This window comes from Xenopus laevis, chromosome 8S, assembly GCF_017654675.1.
Source record: "Xenopus laevis strain J_2021 chromosome 8S, Xenopus_laevis_v10.1, whole genome shotgun sequence".
Lineage (NCBI taxonomy): Eukaryota > Metazoa > Chordata > Amphibia > Anura > Pipidae > Xenopus > Xenopus laevis.
In genome coordinates, this window is record NC_054386.1 from 35,618,566 (window position 1) to 35,635,443 (window position 16,878).

Sequence of the window (16,878 nt, forward strand, 5' to 3'; positions counted from 1 at the left end):
AAAAATTAAGGCCATTGAAAAGTTGCTTAGAATTAGATTGGTCCCAGTATCTTTATTATAAATCTAAGCGGAGGTCGCCAAATGAGCGGATCTTTCCCTGATATGCCCACCAACAGCAGGGCGACATCCTATGGCCAAACAATCAGATTATAACGAAGGAAATGGATGCTGACAGGAAGAGGACCGCATCAACTAGCCGATGTGGGGAGATTTCGTCGCCTGTGGACTAATCGCTTCATCTTTGCGGCGACCAATCTCCCTGAACACCTTACCTCTGTCTTGTGCCGGCTATAATGAAAAGTCGCCTGTGGCATGGCACACGCTACGCTTCGTATTCTGAAGTTGCCCGAAGTTGCCTCACGAGGAAACTCCGGGCGACTTCGGAATACGAATCGCCACATGTGCCATGCCGCAGGCGATTTATCTTTATAGCCAGCGCAAAACAGAGGTAAGGCGTTCGTGGAGATCGGTCGCTGCAAAGACGAGTCGATTAGTCGCCAGGCGACTAAATCTCCCTGAATCGCCCAGTGTGCCCCTAACCTAAATCTGCCTGTGTTTGGCCAGCTTTAGTCATGCCGTGCTGTGTAAGAGAAAAAGAAAGATGACATTTTTCTTACCGTAATTTCTTTGTCCTTCAAGTCCATACAGCAGCACAAGTGAGGTTAATCCCCCTCTCTGTTTGGTAGGAGGAGACAGAGTTAATTAACACACTATATATACCCCCCCCATATAACTTGTGTTATAAAAAAGTACTCCAGCATACACATAGAATAACTCAAACTCTAATCATTAAGGGTGGGAATAATATGTGCTGCTGTTTGGACTTGAAGGAAAAAGAAATTACGGTAAGTAAGATTTCATCTTTCCTTCACATCCTATACTGCAGCACATGTGAGACATAGCAAGTAATAGGGTGGGCAATTTTATCTCTTCTGAGATGAGATGATTGAAGGATCGCTCTGCCAAAGGCCACATCCTGCGAAGCATCAATGTCCAGCCTGTAATGTCTGGAGAATGTATGAAGGCTTGACCACATAGCTGCTTTGCAGATCTGTTCTGGAAGAGACACTCAGCCCAGGAAGCTGCCATTGCTCGGGTAGAATGGGCCTTAATGAAAATTGGAGGTGATAACCCTGCTGCTATATAGCAGGTTTGAATTGTATCCTTCAGCCATCTGGACAAGGTTAATTTTGAAACTCTTCGACCTTTATTTTTGCCAGAAAAAGTTATAAAGAGATTTTCTGACTTCCTGAAGCCTTCTGTCTGTTGTAAATATTTCTGAAGCACACAACGAACATTCAAGGAATGGTACCTCAACTCTTGTTCAGTGGAAGGATTTATACAAAAAGAACGAAGTCTTACTTCCTGATTTATTTATTTACTTGTTCCAGAAAAAATTGTAAATAAGGTTCCTTAGATGCCAAAGCTTGAATCTCGCTTATCCTTCTTGCCGAGGTTATAGCCATAAGAAATGCAGCTTTAAAAGAAAGATGCTATAAATCTATTGCTTCCAGAGGTTCGAAAGGAGGTTCACATAACTGTTCTAACACAATATTCAAGTACTCAAGAACTGGATTTAGAATAGCAGGTCTAATCCTTTGAGCTGCTTTAAGAAACCTCTGTATCAATGGTTCAGAAGATAATCGGGAACCCAAAAAAGCGGAAATAGCCAACACTTGTACTCTGAGGGTATTAGGACTTAATTTCTTATCCAAGCCCTGTTGTAAAAATTCCAGAATTTTATTAATAGACGGTTTCTCAGGATTGACATCATGGGGCCCATTTTCTTAGCTCGAGTGAAGGAACAGAAGAAAAAATACTTTGAATTTCGAATGGTCGAATATGGCTACTTCAACCATCGAATAAGCTACTTCGACCTTCGACTACGACTTTGACTTCGAATCGAAAAATTCGAATTGAAAATTGTTCGACTATTCGACCATTCAATAGTCGAAGTACTGTCTCTTTAAAAAATACTTCGAACCCCTAGTTTGTCACCTAAAACCTACCGAGGCCAATGTTAGCCTATGGGGAAATTCCACATAGGCTTCCTAACAATTTTCTGTTCGAAGGAAAATCCTTCGATCGATGGATTAAAATCCTTCGAATCGTTCGATTCGAAGGATTTAATTGTTCAATCGAACGTTTATTCCTTCGAACGTTCGATCGTAGGATATTCGAAGTCGAAGGATTTACATTCGGCAGTCGAATATCGATGGTTAATTAACCCTCGATATTCGACCCTATCTAAATCTCCCCCCATGTGTAGAACACCATGACTGAAAAATCCGGACAATTCTTGAGTAGGCTTTGTTAGTTGATGATTTCCTGGATTGCAGGAGGGTATTAAGAACTGTATCAGACAGACCAGAGGAATTTAATAGGGGCTGATCAACCTCCATGCCGTAAGATTTAGTCGACTCAGTTTGGGGTACTGAAACTGGTTCTGAGTGAGTAGGTCTTCCCTCCGGGGAAGAACCCAATAGTCCCCGTGACACATGTTCATTAGATGCGAGAACCATATCCTCTTCGGCCAGAAAGGAAGAATGGCAATAACCGAAGTCTGATCCTTTCTAATTTTTCTGATTACCCTGCTGATCATAGGAATGGGAGGAAAGATGTAGGCCAGAACAAATTCCCATTTGATCGTCATCGCATCCTGTACCCATGGATGATCCTGGTGATATAGGGAGCAGAATTTTGGAAGTTTCCAACGTCTGACTGAAGTTGATGAATATTTCCTGATTCAAGGACCATGCCTTCAGATCCAGTATTACTCTGCTCAGATGGTCTGCTAGAAGATTGTCCTTCCCACTGATGTAAACTGCAACAATATTCAACAGGTTGTTTTCTGCCCAGTTTAAGATCTTTTGGGATTCTTTCAGGAGAATCTGGGATCTGGTTCCCCCCTGTTTAAATACGAGACTACTGTTGAGTTGTCCAATTGTATTGTTACAGCCTGATCTTGGATTAAATTGGAGAAAGCCATGAGGGCATTGAACACTGCCCGCATTTCTCTGAAATTGGAGGAAAACGACTTTTCCATGGCATCCCAAGGGCCTTGAGCAGTATTCTTCCCTAGATGAGCTCCCCAACCCTTGGTGGAAGCATCTGTTGTTATTAAGATCCCCAAGGCATCCTGAATCGGCCTCACTCTGATATATCTGGCCCTCTGAAGCCACCATTTGAGAGAGTTTTTGACTTCCCAAGAGAGAATCCAAGTGGAGTCTAGGGAATCTTCTGACTTGTCCCATAGTGTCAGAATCCCCTGTTGGAGGGGACGCATGTGTAGCCTGGCCCAAGGAAGAGCCTCTATGGAGGCTGTCATCAGCCCTAACACACTCATCATTTGTCTCAGAGACAGGAACTGATTTCTTCAGGTGAGTAACAGCACTTATAATACTGGCAATTCTCTGAGAAGTTAGGGTAACTCTCATTTCTTCCGTGTTGATACACATCTCCAGGAACTGCTTTTCCTTTGCGGGAAATAGAGATGATTTCTCCATGTTGACCATCCAGCCAAGATACTGAAGGATCTTTAATAACTTCTCCAGATGTTTCTGAAGAAGAAAGGCTGACTCTGCCCTGAACAACCAATCGTCCAGATAGGCATCTTTCAGATCCAAGGTCACAAGATAGTGTCCTGGCTCTATCATCTGAGGAGTTAATTTTATTGTCTCCATTCTGAAATGTTTTTTCTGGATGAATCGATTGACAAATCTGAGGTCTATGATGGTGCGAAAAGACCCATCTGGTTTTGGAACCAGGAATATTGTGGAATAGGTGCCGCAGCCTTCTTCTAAAAAAGGAACTTTTTCTCACACCCTTTTTTTGCAAAAAACATAGATAGCCTCTTCTAAGGCATCTTGCATTTGAGGTGAAGACCTCATGTAAGTCGGAAGAAATCATAAAGGGGGAAAAGCAAAAAATTTGATTCAGTATCCCTCTTTCACCAACTGAAGAACCCACTGGTCTGATATGATCTCTACCCAGTGGTCTGAAAAAAAGAGCCAGTCTTCCACCCACTGGAGGATTCCTGGCATCAGAGGTCCCACTTGTGGCCAGACGGCATGGATTTACCCCTGCCCCTTTGGCCCCTAAATGGCCCACCTTGGGGTCTGGAAAATTGGGACTTTCCTTCTCCTTTTCACCCCTTGTCTGATTAAACCTAACAGGAGACCTACTCTGTCGATAAAACAAATTATTTCTCCATCTTCCCCTCTGCCTGTCTTGAGGCAGAGTCTTGCCCTTCTCATTAGAAACCTTGTCCATTAGAGTGCCTAGCTTGGAGCCAAAAAGGTGACCTGGCTCAAAGGGCATGTTACACAAGTTGGTTTTCGATGCAGTATCAGCAGACCAAGGCTTAAACCAGATAGCTCTCCTGGCTGTAGTAGAAAGGGCCATGTTCTTAGAAGCTAACTTTTAAGATTCACTAGAAGCATCACAAAAAACTTTATGCCCTTAAGAGATTTTAACAGCAATATCCTCCTCCAATTGTGTGAGCCAGTTCCTCAAAGCTCTAGAAACTCCAGAGGCTGCTACCAGTGGCTTACACTGGGCTGAAGCAGATATATATATACGCCTCAAGGAACACTCCGCTGTACGGTCCATTGGGTCCCTGAGACCCGACCCATCCTCCACTGAAATGGTAGTGCGCTTAGAAAGACGAGCTACCGCTACATCTACTAATGGAGGAGATTCCCACCTCTTAACTTCCTCTTCAATCGGGAATCTCGTCAATCTCTTATTTATAACAGGTGCTTTATCAGGGTTTTTCCACTCAAATTTGTGCTACAAATCACTGAATGCGTGTTAAAAAAAGTCTTTGGGGGAATGGGGACCCCGTGGGGAAAACCGCTATTCCAGAAGTCCCCCAACCGGTTCATCAAGGCAGCTAAGGCCCTAGAAAAAAATTGCTTCTTCTTAGCAAGTCTCATCACTACCTCAGGAGGTAGGATGAAAAGAACACGAGTCATATGGGGGGGGGGCTAGTGTGTTTTAATTAACTCTGTCTCGTTCTACCAAACAGGGAGGGGGATTAACCCCACTTGTGCTGCAGTATAGGATGTGAAGGAAACTCACATTCTTGTTTGCTGCAACATCTTGATTCTAAATCTACGGGAAGTGGCTGCTGCGGTGCAGAATATATCTAATAGTGTGCTACAGTTGCACAAAGACAACATGCCATATAAAATTACAGTCTCTCTATGATGAAGTATACAGTATGAAGTATACAGAAAAAAATAAAATGGGGGGGGGGGTTACTAATGTTGTGAATCTGACAGCAGGTTTTTCCCTTTGCTGTATTGCAGAATACAGTTATGAATCTTGTTTCCTGTACAACTTCTGCTCTAACCTCTGAGAAGGTGCTAAAATCAGTCACAAATACATTAATACAGGAACCCAACAGTACTGGGCAATCATTAATGACAAATGCAGCAGCGCTGTACAATAGAATAGCGTATATATTAAAAATCCTGATACACCAGCCTACCAAAAGATTTTCTGGGTGACCAAGCCCCTAGTGAGCCCCAGCCTAGGACAATTCCCATCATCTGATTGTGAGCACTGGGGCCACGCTTAGGTCAAGGCCAGACGTGGTGTAAATAAGCATAAACTGCACTTCCACTGAAACTAATGGAAAACGCACTATGGCAATTCTCACAGGGCGCTTGCAAGCTGAAATCACCACGGGACGCCAGTATTGGCGTTTTTTAGCAGAAACGCCAATACGCCAAGAAACTACCAAATCCCAAAACTTTATGGGATCTGCAAGTTTAAACCCACACTTTACGTAAATACGCAGTGTAATTTAAATATGGCGTCCAAATTCTCCCGAGATAAATGATGCATATACGTTTTTAGGGCCGGTGACGTAATTATGTTGCGTTCTGATGATCATTGCTTCTCCATTTTGCATGTAAATAGTTTTTCTATTTCTAAATAGCTTTTCTATTTTTAATTTCCAGCCAGTGGAATTATGGGGAACGACAACAATGAGAAGTGCATGTTGGGAAAACAAACCTATGTGCTGAAAAACGCATTTTTTTAAAACACGACGTAAAAACGCCATGTCTGGCCTTGCCCTTAGACTCCGGGCACACACAGACTGTTGGCTCCTGCTGTTGTCAGCCTGTGTATTTTTGCAGGCTGAGAGAAGCAGATCTGCTCAGTGTCCCTGCTCCATTGATTTGAATTCGATCAGCTCATGTGTGGGCACACACAGCGGAACTGAAGCTGAGGCCAGTATTTGGGCTGACTTCAGCCTGTGTGTGACTGCACATTCAACAGGACCCATCAGCCTCTGTGTTTATACGATTAAAGGAGAATTCTATATAGAATTTATAGAAACTATAAAGTAAAAAAGCCCTACCCTACATAGACACCCCCCTCCCTCCCCCCCCCCAGCCTAGCTGCTACCCCTGGTAAATATATGTAGGGTAGGGGGTAGGGGATTTTAATAAAAAGGGTTGTGGCCATACATGGGCAGATTAAAGGAACAGTTCAGTGTGAAAATAAAAACTGTGTAAATAGATAGGCTGTGCAAAATAAAAAATGTTTCTAATATAGTTAGTTAGGCAAAAATGTAATGTATAAAGGCTGGAGTGACTGGATGTGTAACATAATAGCCAGAACACTACTTCCTGCTTTTCAGCTCTATAACTCTGAGTTAGTCAGCGACTTTAAAGGGGGCCACATGGTACATTTCTGTTCAGTGAGTTTGCAATTGATCCTCAGCATTCAGCTCAGATTCAAAAGCAACAGATATGACCCATGTGCCCCCCCCCCTTAAGTCTCTGATTGGTTACTGCCTGGTAACTAGGGTAACCAGCAGGGCCGGAACTAGGGGTAAGCAGAGTAGGCACGTGCCTAGGGCGCAAAGCTGGGAGGGCGCCAGGCACGTACTTCCTCTGTCGCCTACCCCAAGTCCGGTTCCCTTATCTGGCCACTCTATGTAGTTTTCGCACTCTGTGTGCTTCTGCGCATGCACACGCGAGCGCAAATTCGCGCATGCGCACAAGCGCAAATTCGCGCATGCGCTCGCGCACAAATTCAGACGCGCGCAAATTCATGCACGCGCACACTAAATAGGCGCTGCGACTGCCGGGCCTGCCTAGGGCGCCTGCCCAGCATGGCCCGGCACTGGTAACCAGTCATAGCATAGCCTATCTATTTGCCCAGTTTTTATTTTTACACTGAACAATTCCTTTAAAGCTGGAGATACTGGTCCTTTAGACTGATTTGGCAGCTTATCTGCCCATGTGTGGGGGCTTCTGACCAGTCTCCCCAATCGATATCAGGCCAAAAATCTGCCAAATATCGATTGGGCAGGTTTGATTTTTCCTGTGATCGATGACCGCATCAGCTAGTCGATGAGATCCTATGGCCTATAGGTGCCCATTCCCATTGTTATAATCTGATAGTTTGGCCCTAGGGCAAAATATCGTCCTGCCTTTGGGGGGCATTTCGGGTTAAGATCCACTAATTTGGCAACCTCGCCAAGCAAGCGGGTCTTAACGTGTATGGCCTCCTTTAGATGTGTGCATTCAGTCACACGAAGCTGGCCCATACATATAGAACACGGAAGCAAGACAAGTCTCTAGCATATTTCTAATTCTAGCACTGCTGGGAACCTCAATAACACCAGGGCTGGACACTACCACCACTGGCCACAGAACAGAAAATAATCAGATCAAAGGGAGTCGTCACTTGTCAGAGATGTGCATCTACTTCAGCAGAAAGTTGCTCCTTCCAAGCTCACACCCAATTTGTGGTTCTCTGCTCTAAAAAAAAAAAACCTGCAGTGGGTGTCAGTTAAGTTACAAGTTCACAAGGGTGGGGGGTTAGATGTGCGACTTCAAGACAAATAGGAGGAAGGGAAACTAAACTACCAGGAGCAGTTGTACATTACACACCCTCATTGAGAATATGTTAGAGAAACTATCAAAGCAAGAATTTTGAACATTTGCTTGTAACCTGGCCTAGGACCCCCCCCCAAGCTGAAAAAATGGGGGACATTACAAAGAAATCCAGCAACAAGAAACTCCGTAAGTAGCAGCAGCGTTGCTTCTAAACATTTAATTATGTACACCCTGCATGCAGCAGCTTCTCCGCAATTTGTGCGAAACGCACTGCAGCCCATAACACTGAGTATGAACTTGTAATCAGGCAAGGCTATGCCTGGCTTGGTCTAAATACATGTCTCATTGGCAGGGACGCCCATGATGCTTTATCACCTGGATTGTGCCATGCTGTTTGGTACCCCCGCAGAAACCCAATTTGGTACAGGATACAGTAGACTGCAGTATCCAGAGTGACCCTAGAGGGAGCTGCATTCCATCAGTACTGACCAGAATTCTATGTTTTTATTATTAGCCTTAATATAATGCCAACATATTCTGCAGAGCTCTGTAGAGATTATACATCATTTCCACGAGCCCCTGCTTACAGTCTAAGATTCCAGGGCAAAAAATATGACTATACTTATAGGAGTCCTATATTTGGGGGATATTACAAAGAAAGCAGAGTATGAGCAGCGTTTTTTGTGTTTTGACTTAAAGGGGAACTTCACCCAAAAACATGTTTTTACAAAATGAATGAAAATGTACTGTGCTTTTTGGATGGGGAAAATCTGAATTTTTTCTGTACATCCTTTATGTCTCAGGAAGATATATAGCTACAAACCCAACTTCTAATTAATATTATTATTATTATTATTAATACTACTACAAAAAAATAATAAAAAGATTATTGACCTTAAAATTAACATATCATGAGGGAGATATTGATATTCTGAGAAAATTTGCAGTTGGACTTCATTTGTAATTTTTTGTGGTTTTTACACTATTTAGCTTTTTGTTTAGCAGCTCTCCAGTTCGGCATTTCAGCATCTGTCTGGTTGCTGGAGTCCAAATTACCCTAGCAACCAGGCAGTGGTGTGAATAAATGGCTAGAATAGGAGAGGGCCTAAATACAAAGATAAGTAAAAAAAAAGTAGCAATAGCAATAAAATGATAGCCTCATAGGGCAATAGTGTTTTGGCTGCTGGGGTCAGTGAACCTATTTGAAATTTGAAATAAGCCAGAAGAGGAAGGCAAATAATTAAACTTTAAGAAATAAAACAAAAATCAAGACTAGTTAAAAAGTAGCTAAGAACTGGCCATTCTATAACATGCTAAATATGTAATTTAAGGTTAAGGGCACACGCTAAGATTGGGGAAGGTCTAGTCGCCCAGCGACAAATCTCCTCTTCTTCGGGGCAACTAATCTTCCCGAACTGCCTCCCGCCGGTGACTTACATTCTAGACAACGGGAGGCAGTTCGTGGATATGGCAATCGGTGCGCTTCGTTTTCTAAAGACGCCCGAAGTTTCTTTGTCAGGCAACTTCGGGCGACTTCGGAAAACGAAAAACTTCAAGTGCCACCCTGCTGGCGATTTAGATTCTAACCAGCGGGAAGGCTTTTCGGGGAGATTAGTTGCCCGAAGAAGACTCGTTTTGTCGCCAGGAGACTAAATCTCCCTGAATCTTCGCGTGTGTCTCTGCCCTATAGGTGAACTCCCCATTTAGCATATATTTACACGTATAAAGCTCCAGCATGTTTTGAGGTATGTAGAATAAACAGTTGTATACATTGAACACACAGATTACATACAAATATACAATTGATAGAGCAGCTAAGGGGATCCTGCCCAAAAGATCTTGAATAGATTATACTTTCAATCTAACAGCAGCACACTTACTCAACCATGTTGGGTGTAGGCCAGAATAGGGTTAATGGAGGAAGTGGGGCAAAACATATTTTTAGCCACTTTCTAAACTTGTGGTTTTGGGTGTATTTTTTGTACAGAAAATACTCTTTGTAACTTCTTTATTTCAGCTGTAGGTGAGAGTAAAGGCATAGTTCCCATGCACCCACTCCTATTGCAAAAAACTGTGCTTTCCCTATACTTTTAACTGTTGGCATTTGTACCCCTCATTCACTATAATGGCACATGTAGTGTTTATCTACTGGTGTATTTCAGGCAGTAGAGAGATGCCCAATACCAATATATTGCCGGGCAGTGCTGCATTCATTGAAGAGGTGTAGTTTTTTGCAGGGCCGCTCCTACCATTAAGGTGGCCATAGACATTACTATTATGATCCTTCCTGGAAAAGATATTTCCAAGAAATACACACATGTAGAGCTGAATTGTCAGATATACAAATAGAAACAATAGAATTCTATCTGTATCTGACGATTCAGCACTAACAATGGTCTTCAAAGGTGCCCAATCAAAATTTGCTAGCTGGTCTGCTGATATCGGTCGGCTCGTCCCCAACCATACACACACCCAATATTGTATGGAAATTCAGTTTGTACAATATTTTTGGTGCAGCTATGGCAACCTTTAGGCAGCAGCGAATGACTTTTGTAACTTAAACAGTTTAATTTTGCAGGTTTTAACCTGGAGATTCCGTTCATTGCACTAGCGATACGGCCCCCCTTTGACCCGCTCCGATCCTCAGGTAGCTGCTCTATGGTCGTTCCTGTGTTTTTGCCCTTCAGAATAAAGCGCCAATGGGCACTATGCACGGGGCAAGGTGCAAATAGAAAAAATTATGGCACTTTGTGCCCATTTATTGCTCCTTCCATACTGTCTCACACTTTGTAAGTTATCGCCTGTTATATGTGATGATTGTGATCCCAACACTAATAACATGGGGTTAACAAATGGTCCTGTAAATAACCAGAAACTGCACTAAAGTGACATACAACGACACAATATCACTCTTTATTTCAGGAATCTGAAATCTGCGCCTCTCCATCTGTTGCTGAATCACATCATCCAAGAGCCAAGGCTCGGGAGGAACAGGTTGCACATTGTGGCACTGTGTAGTTGGGAGCCAATAGTTGTTGTAATTAAATTTATCTCCAGTCTGTTACCCAGTTTCCCCCCTAATGTTTTAGGACTGTGGCAGATGGGGCATTTTGGCAGCTGCTGTGCTCAGGCAGAAACTGTGATGGTCAGAGAGTTTAAATCTCCTTTTACTAGATGCCATAGCAGAGCACAATGCCCCCACTCGGACATACTGAAGTGGGTACTTCTGAGCATAGGTCGCTTGTTGCCACCAGCTTATGCTATAAGTCAGTGATGCTTTTGCAGCTCTCATCCAAGTTCAATCTAGCCTCTGCTATATTGTTTCTTGAGTCAGAACCAGAAGTGCAGAAACTATAAGCATCCAGACAAATACTGCTGTCAGTAGCAATTGCATTTACAAATATCTTTAAAACCATTACAAATGTGGTTGCAATTGATGCACCCTGTGAAACTGCCCCACAACATGGGATGCCCACTAGAAGGTGCCCATCTGCACCTTGTCAACAGTGTGACAGATTTTACCCTGCATTGATCTCTGTGGCATCACCTATGCTCTGTTTACACAAGGTTTTTTCCCTATGACGTTGCAGATCCAAATTTAGCAGATATGTACTTCATATCTTGTTTCTACTGTCGGGATTTATTTCAGATTAATGCAGTGCATGTGGTCAGCAGCTTAGGCCTTGGTACTGAACAAGCTGCATCCCTCCATGTCTTGCTGAACTACAACTAATGGCATCCAACACACAGAAAAAAGGTTATCAGGGTTTCTGGCATTTGTAATTCAATTACCTATGGAGGGCATCTGGTTACCCATCATCAGGCACACATTTATTGGCTCTCGCCAATCTCTCCACCAGCAGCTTGTCTGTTACTGGGGTTGGCACACACCACTGTCTGGGCAGTATAATCAGACTGGTGATTTGATTGGTTGTTTATGATGAGTTTGTGATGCATCTGGATGCACAGCTGAAATTTTGTGTCAAATGTGTTACCATTGTGCCACTGTAAAATTCCACATCCAAAGCATAGAAGGCAATGGTCTCTTTTTAGCTCTGTGCAACTTTCAGAACCATTGCTCAAAGACACATATGCCTGCAGGGTTGGACAGTCCCAGTAAATCTCCTGGTGGCTCCAGACTCTACTTGCTCCCATACAAACCTCATATCCCCCCACCTCATTTTCCTACGTTGGTGGGCCAGTGTGTGTGTGATTTACTGTATATAAAGTCTAAATAAGACATTAGTAAAGCTTTGCATGATGGTTAGGACATCTATTAATGACTTACTTGACTGGAACCAGAGCATAAACATAGGATTAGGCAACTGCTGCAAACCTTCCTGCATCCACTATTCCTTGGCCTACATCCATACACACAACAAAGCTAGGCCTCGAGTTCACTAAGGACACAGCTGTCCTAATGGATCCCAAGTCAGATTTTAATGGGGGACTATGTATCCCATTATGTATTCCCAATCTATGGCTCGCAACCCATTCAAGTTTCCCCCATGCTTCTCTATGGCATGCAAGTTTGAGCATACCTGTCCCGTTTTGAGTGGAACAGTCCTGATTTTGACAGCTGAAATGTCCTGACTTTCTCTTTGATCTCCTGCACTGAACAGCCAGAAACAGATACTCAGTTTCTAACTTAATTGGCTTTTGGCAGAGAGCCCAAAATAGATGCTAAGATACTTTTGTAACAATTTAAGATAAGCAGGCCTCTTGGGGAAACTGTGATTTGCAGCTTAAAGGCCAATTCATTTTCATTAGCAAATCTGTAAAAACACATAAAAACCACAGAAATGTGTTCAAACTTTCATAACCTGACACATTTTAAAAATGGACACGGTAATTAGGGGGTGTGACCACAAAATGGGCCTGGTCAAAAAAAATTGCCGCGCTCTGCTCTTTTTGTCCCTCTTCGTATTTCCAAAATGTAGGAATGTATGGTTTGAGCACTTCTGTTCTCCCAGAAATCACAATGGCCCGATGTGCTGTAGCCCTAAGGCTGTTTTTACTTGCATTTGCCATGCAGTTGGTTGGCATGAATTCCACCGCATAGCAACACAATAGGTAATTGTTCTGTATTTTCCCTGTGGGTCTGTAGCTTTACGAGTGTAGAACGCATAACAAAACTAAGCATATTCATGAACTCCCAAGACAGAAATATAATCCTACGTATAATCGGAATGCATTTATTCTCTATCTCGCTACAGGGGTGTTGTGATCATGATAGGAGCAGTGGTGTAACTAGAAGTTACTGGACCCCACAGCAAATACATTTTAGGGCCCCTGACATATCCAGAGGTTGTCCTGTTTTACCAATATATGTTGAAATTGCTCTTTTTTTGGGCCTCATTGGCCCCCTATACCTCCTGCCCCCCTTGCAGCTGCTGGGTCTGCTTCCTCTGTAGTTATGCCCCTGGATAGGAGCCTTGTTTCTGTTCTCTGCCAGAGTGCATAACAGTTTGCATAGTAATGTGTATAATAGTTTGCATAGTAATGTGTATAATAGTGTGCATAGTAGTGTTTATAATGTTGTGCATAGTAATGTGTATAATAGTGCATGTTCTGACTACAGGAGTCTTGTCTGGGTCGTTTTTCGGGCTGAGGGGCTTTATAAAAGATGTGGATTGCTTCTTGTTTTGGGGTGAAAATGGGGCTGCAGTTCCGCCAACAAGCGCCCCATAGATACGCAGCTTGGGACAGAAACCACAGCCCCATTCATATGTTAATGACCCATCTCAAAAATGCATGACCTCACTGTAGTGAGAAATGGCAACTCATTGTGCACTGGGCAGCCAAGCAAATTAGCCCTAATGAGATTGAGTTATTTTGATGTGTTGCACTTGAAGGGGCCCCACCTGATTATATACACAATAAGACTATTGTTAGTGCAAAAAGAAAACACTAGTAGTTCATACACGACAAGGAGAAAACTAGCATTTCCATTCTGTCTCTCTGTATTTTGGCCAGTCCCAGCTTTCACTTTAGATGGTTCTGTTGTGCTTCCCAAGGGCATATTGGGCATTTAAACATCAGTGGTGCTTTCAGGGTATTTCAATCAGTCCCTCCCTTGCTGTCAGCAGGGGGTTTCCGGTACATTTTAACGGCAAGTTGAGTAACAGTCTAGGGCAGTGATCCCCAACCAGTAGCTCGTGAGCAACATGTTGCTCTCCAACCCTTTGGATGTTGCTCTAGGTGTCCTCAAAGCAGGTGCTTATTTTTGAATTTTAAGCTTGAAAGCTAATTTTAATTGCATAAAAACTAAGTATAGTGCCAGGGAGAGCCTCTTGTAGGCTGCCAGTCCACATAGGGGCTACCAAATAGCCAATCCCAGCACTTATTTGGCACCCCAGGGTACTTTTTCATGCTTGTGTTGCTCCCCAACTTGTTTTACATTTGAATGTGGCTCACGGGTTAAAAAGGTTGGGGACCCCTGGTCTAGGGTAAGAGGTTAGCAATAAAAGTGAATGAGGGTGCATAGCCACCACACAGGCACCCTCAGGCTCAGGGTTCTGCCTGAAACTATTGCAGCATTAAAACACCTAATGTGCCAAAGGCCTGGACCCTTGGACAGGCCAAGATTTGACCAGGGTGTCTGTGTGGTTGCCAGGCACCCTCGGTCACTTTTATTGCTAACCTCTTATCCTAGATTAAAGCTCCACCTCCATGCAAAATGCACCAGTCCTCTCAGCATGGCAGGCTGTCGCCATGCTCCCATACCTATCTAAGCATCCCCTGAACCAATTTCATAACTTCAGACTTGGTGCATGTGCAGTACAAAAATTGCAACAGCACTTGGGTGCACCAAGTCAAAAAGGCACCAAGGAATGCATTGATATGTAAGTAAACATGGTGGCAGCCAGAACCAGGTCCAGATAACTATTCCAGGAAATTACATATTTTCATGGAAGAGGTGAATTGTCCTTGGGTAATAGGTGTATGATTAGAGTCACTGGGGTGTCTTAACAATTTGGCACTACCCTGTACCTTTTCTTTAAAGGAGAACTAAAACTTAACTAAAGAAGTAGGCTAGAAATGTTGTACATTATGTTTTGGGCTTATGTACCAGCCCAAGGCAACCACAGCCCTTTAGCAGTAAAGATCTGTGTCTCCAAAGATGCTCCAGTAGCTCCCCATCTTCTTTTCTGCTGATTCACTGCACATGCTCTGTGCTGCTGTCACTTACTGAGCTTAGGGACCCACTCACAATATACAGTACACATAGAATAGAAATGTCACAATATAAGGCTTATAAGTAATTAATACAGATAATTACTACATGACAGCACAGAAACCAGTGCAATTAGCATTAGAATTTAATAATCAGCTTCAAAGACATCATCTTATATTACAGGCCAACCTAATTTCCTGCTTGATAATTTGTGACGACCCCTAAGCTTAGCTTCTCAACCGCTGCTCAGAGCCCACTGAGCATGTAAGTGTCGCAGACACTTTCCAAGATGGTGACCCCCTGTGACAAGTTTGAAGTCCTGGATCATTGCTGCTATTGAGAAGCTGAAACTTTAGGCTGGTGCAATAAGTTCAGTATATAAAACATGGCATTTCAGTCATATTCATTTTAGGGTTTTGTTATTCTTTAAAAGGAAGGGCACACTTAAAGGGGTTGTTCACCTTCCAAACACTTTTTTCAATTCAGTTGTTTTTAGATTGTTCCCCAGAAATAAAGACTTTTTTTTTCAATTACTTTCCATTATTTATTTTTTACTGTTTTTAGTAAAAAATCTAAGTCTAAGTTTAAAGGTGAATGTTCGTGTCTCTGCTGTTTCAGTCTAGTTAGCTCAGTAATTCAGGTGCAGACTCTAAACTGTTACAATTTTGGAACATTTAGTTGATCCATTTCTCAGCAGCATCTCTGGAGTATTAGTTACAATTGTAACTATTCTAACAGCTGCCTGTAATGAAACCCAGAGATTCTGCTCAGCAGGGACAAAGATAAAAAATGTATCAACTAAATGTATCCATTTAGAACAGTTTACACGGTCGGCGACCCCCTCCCAGGGCTGCTTCAGAAGGTGAAAAGACACTTGATACTTCAATATTAGAAAAACTGTCACACATAGAAAATAGAAAGTCATTGGAAAAAGTAATTATTTCTGGTGATCTATCTGAAACCAACTAGTTGTTTGAAGGTGAACCACCCCTTTAATGATTCTAAACGTTTTGACCTTGCAGCTATAAGAAGCCCCCCAATTCATGCTATAAATGTGAATGTACGTGCTTGGGGCAAGCGTGAGTGCACCTGTTTGTCAAGCTATTTGCACTTCAAACAGTCCGCCATAGACTTGCAATAGAGATAGGGGTATAGTTGTTTTTTCAGGCCTAAGCACCTAAACAGCCCATGTGCCATGATCCTTAAATAAATATGTCTGCTAACTGATCTAACTGGGCTACTCAAAGTTCCTCAAAAAGCTTCAATTATAGTCAGTAGTAAGGGGCCTTCTGCTGCTGCTGAAAAATGTTACTGGGAATCTGTCCCATTATCGTAAAATTACATATTGTAAAATGGCTGCGGTTTGGGCTAAAAATAGAAAGTGAAGTTCCTCTTCCATTAAGCTGACCTCGCTGATGAGATGACTTATAGCTTTTACTTGTTCCTTTTTCCTTTTTGTGTCACGTTTTTCATAAAAATCCATTTAAAGGGTGAATGACATTATATTACTAACGTAAAGATCAGTTTCAACAGATCTTTCCCCAAGTCGGAAGGCAAAAGATATTTTTAAAAATGTAATCCAATGTACCATGTCAGTGGTGCAGGTTTTTTCACCTGCAGTTCCCACTATTTGGGCTATCGATCCCTAAGTACAGAAAAATAGTATGCAAGTATATGGTCACTCACCAGCACCACCATCAGAAGGGACAAAGGTCCAGTTCAGGGTTGGAGGTTGCAGGGGTGTGGGAAAAAGTCTGGACCAGCAGCATAACAAGCTCAAACAGGGCCCCTCGCAAAAAATCTTCAGAGGAGCCCTCAGCAAGGCCACTCTTATCTAGC

At 42.8% G+C, this 16,878-nt stretch overlaps 1 protein-coding gene across 1 annotated transcript in view; it reads left to right on the plus strand.

Moving 5' to 3' along the window:
* The first annotated feature begins 7,881 nt into the window (after positions 1-7,881).
* sh2d3c.S (SH2 domain containing 3C S homeolog) overlaps positions 7,882-16,878 on the plus strand; it is a 40,935-nt gene continuing 31,938 nt past the window's right edge. Inside the window, exon 1 of the mRNA XM_018232762.2 lies at positions 7,882-8,048. Coding sequence (XP_018088251.2) covers positions 8,009-8,048 — 40 coding nt within the window. The 5' untranslated portion in view covers positions 7,882-8,008. The remainder of the gene's footprint in view (positions 8,049-16,878) is intronic.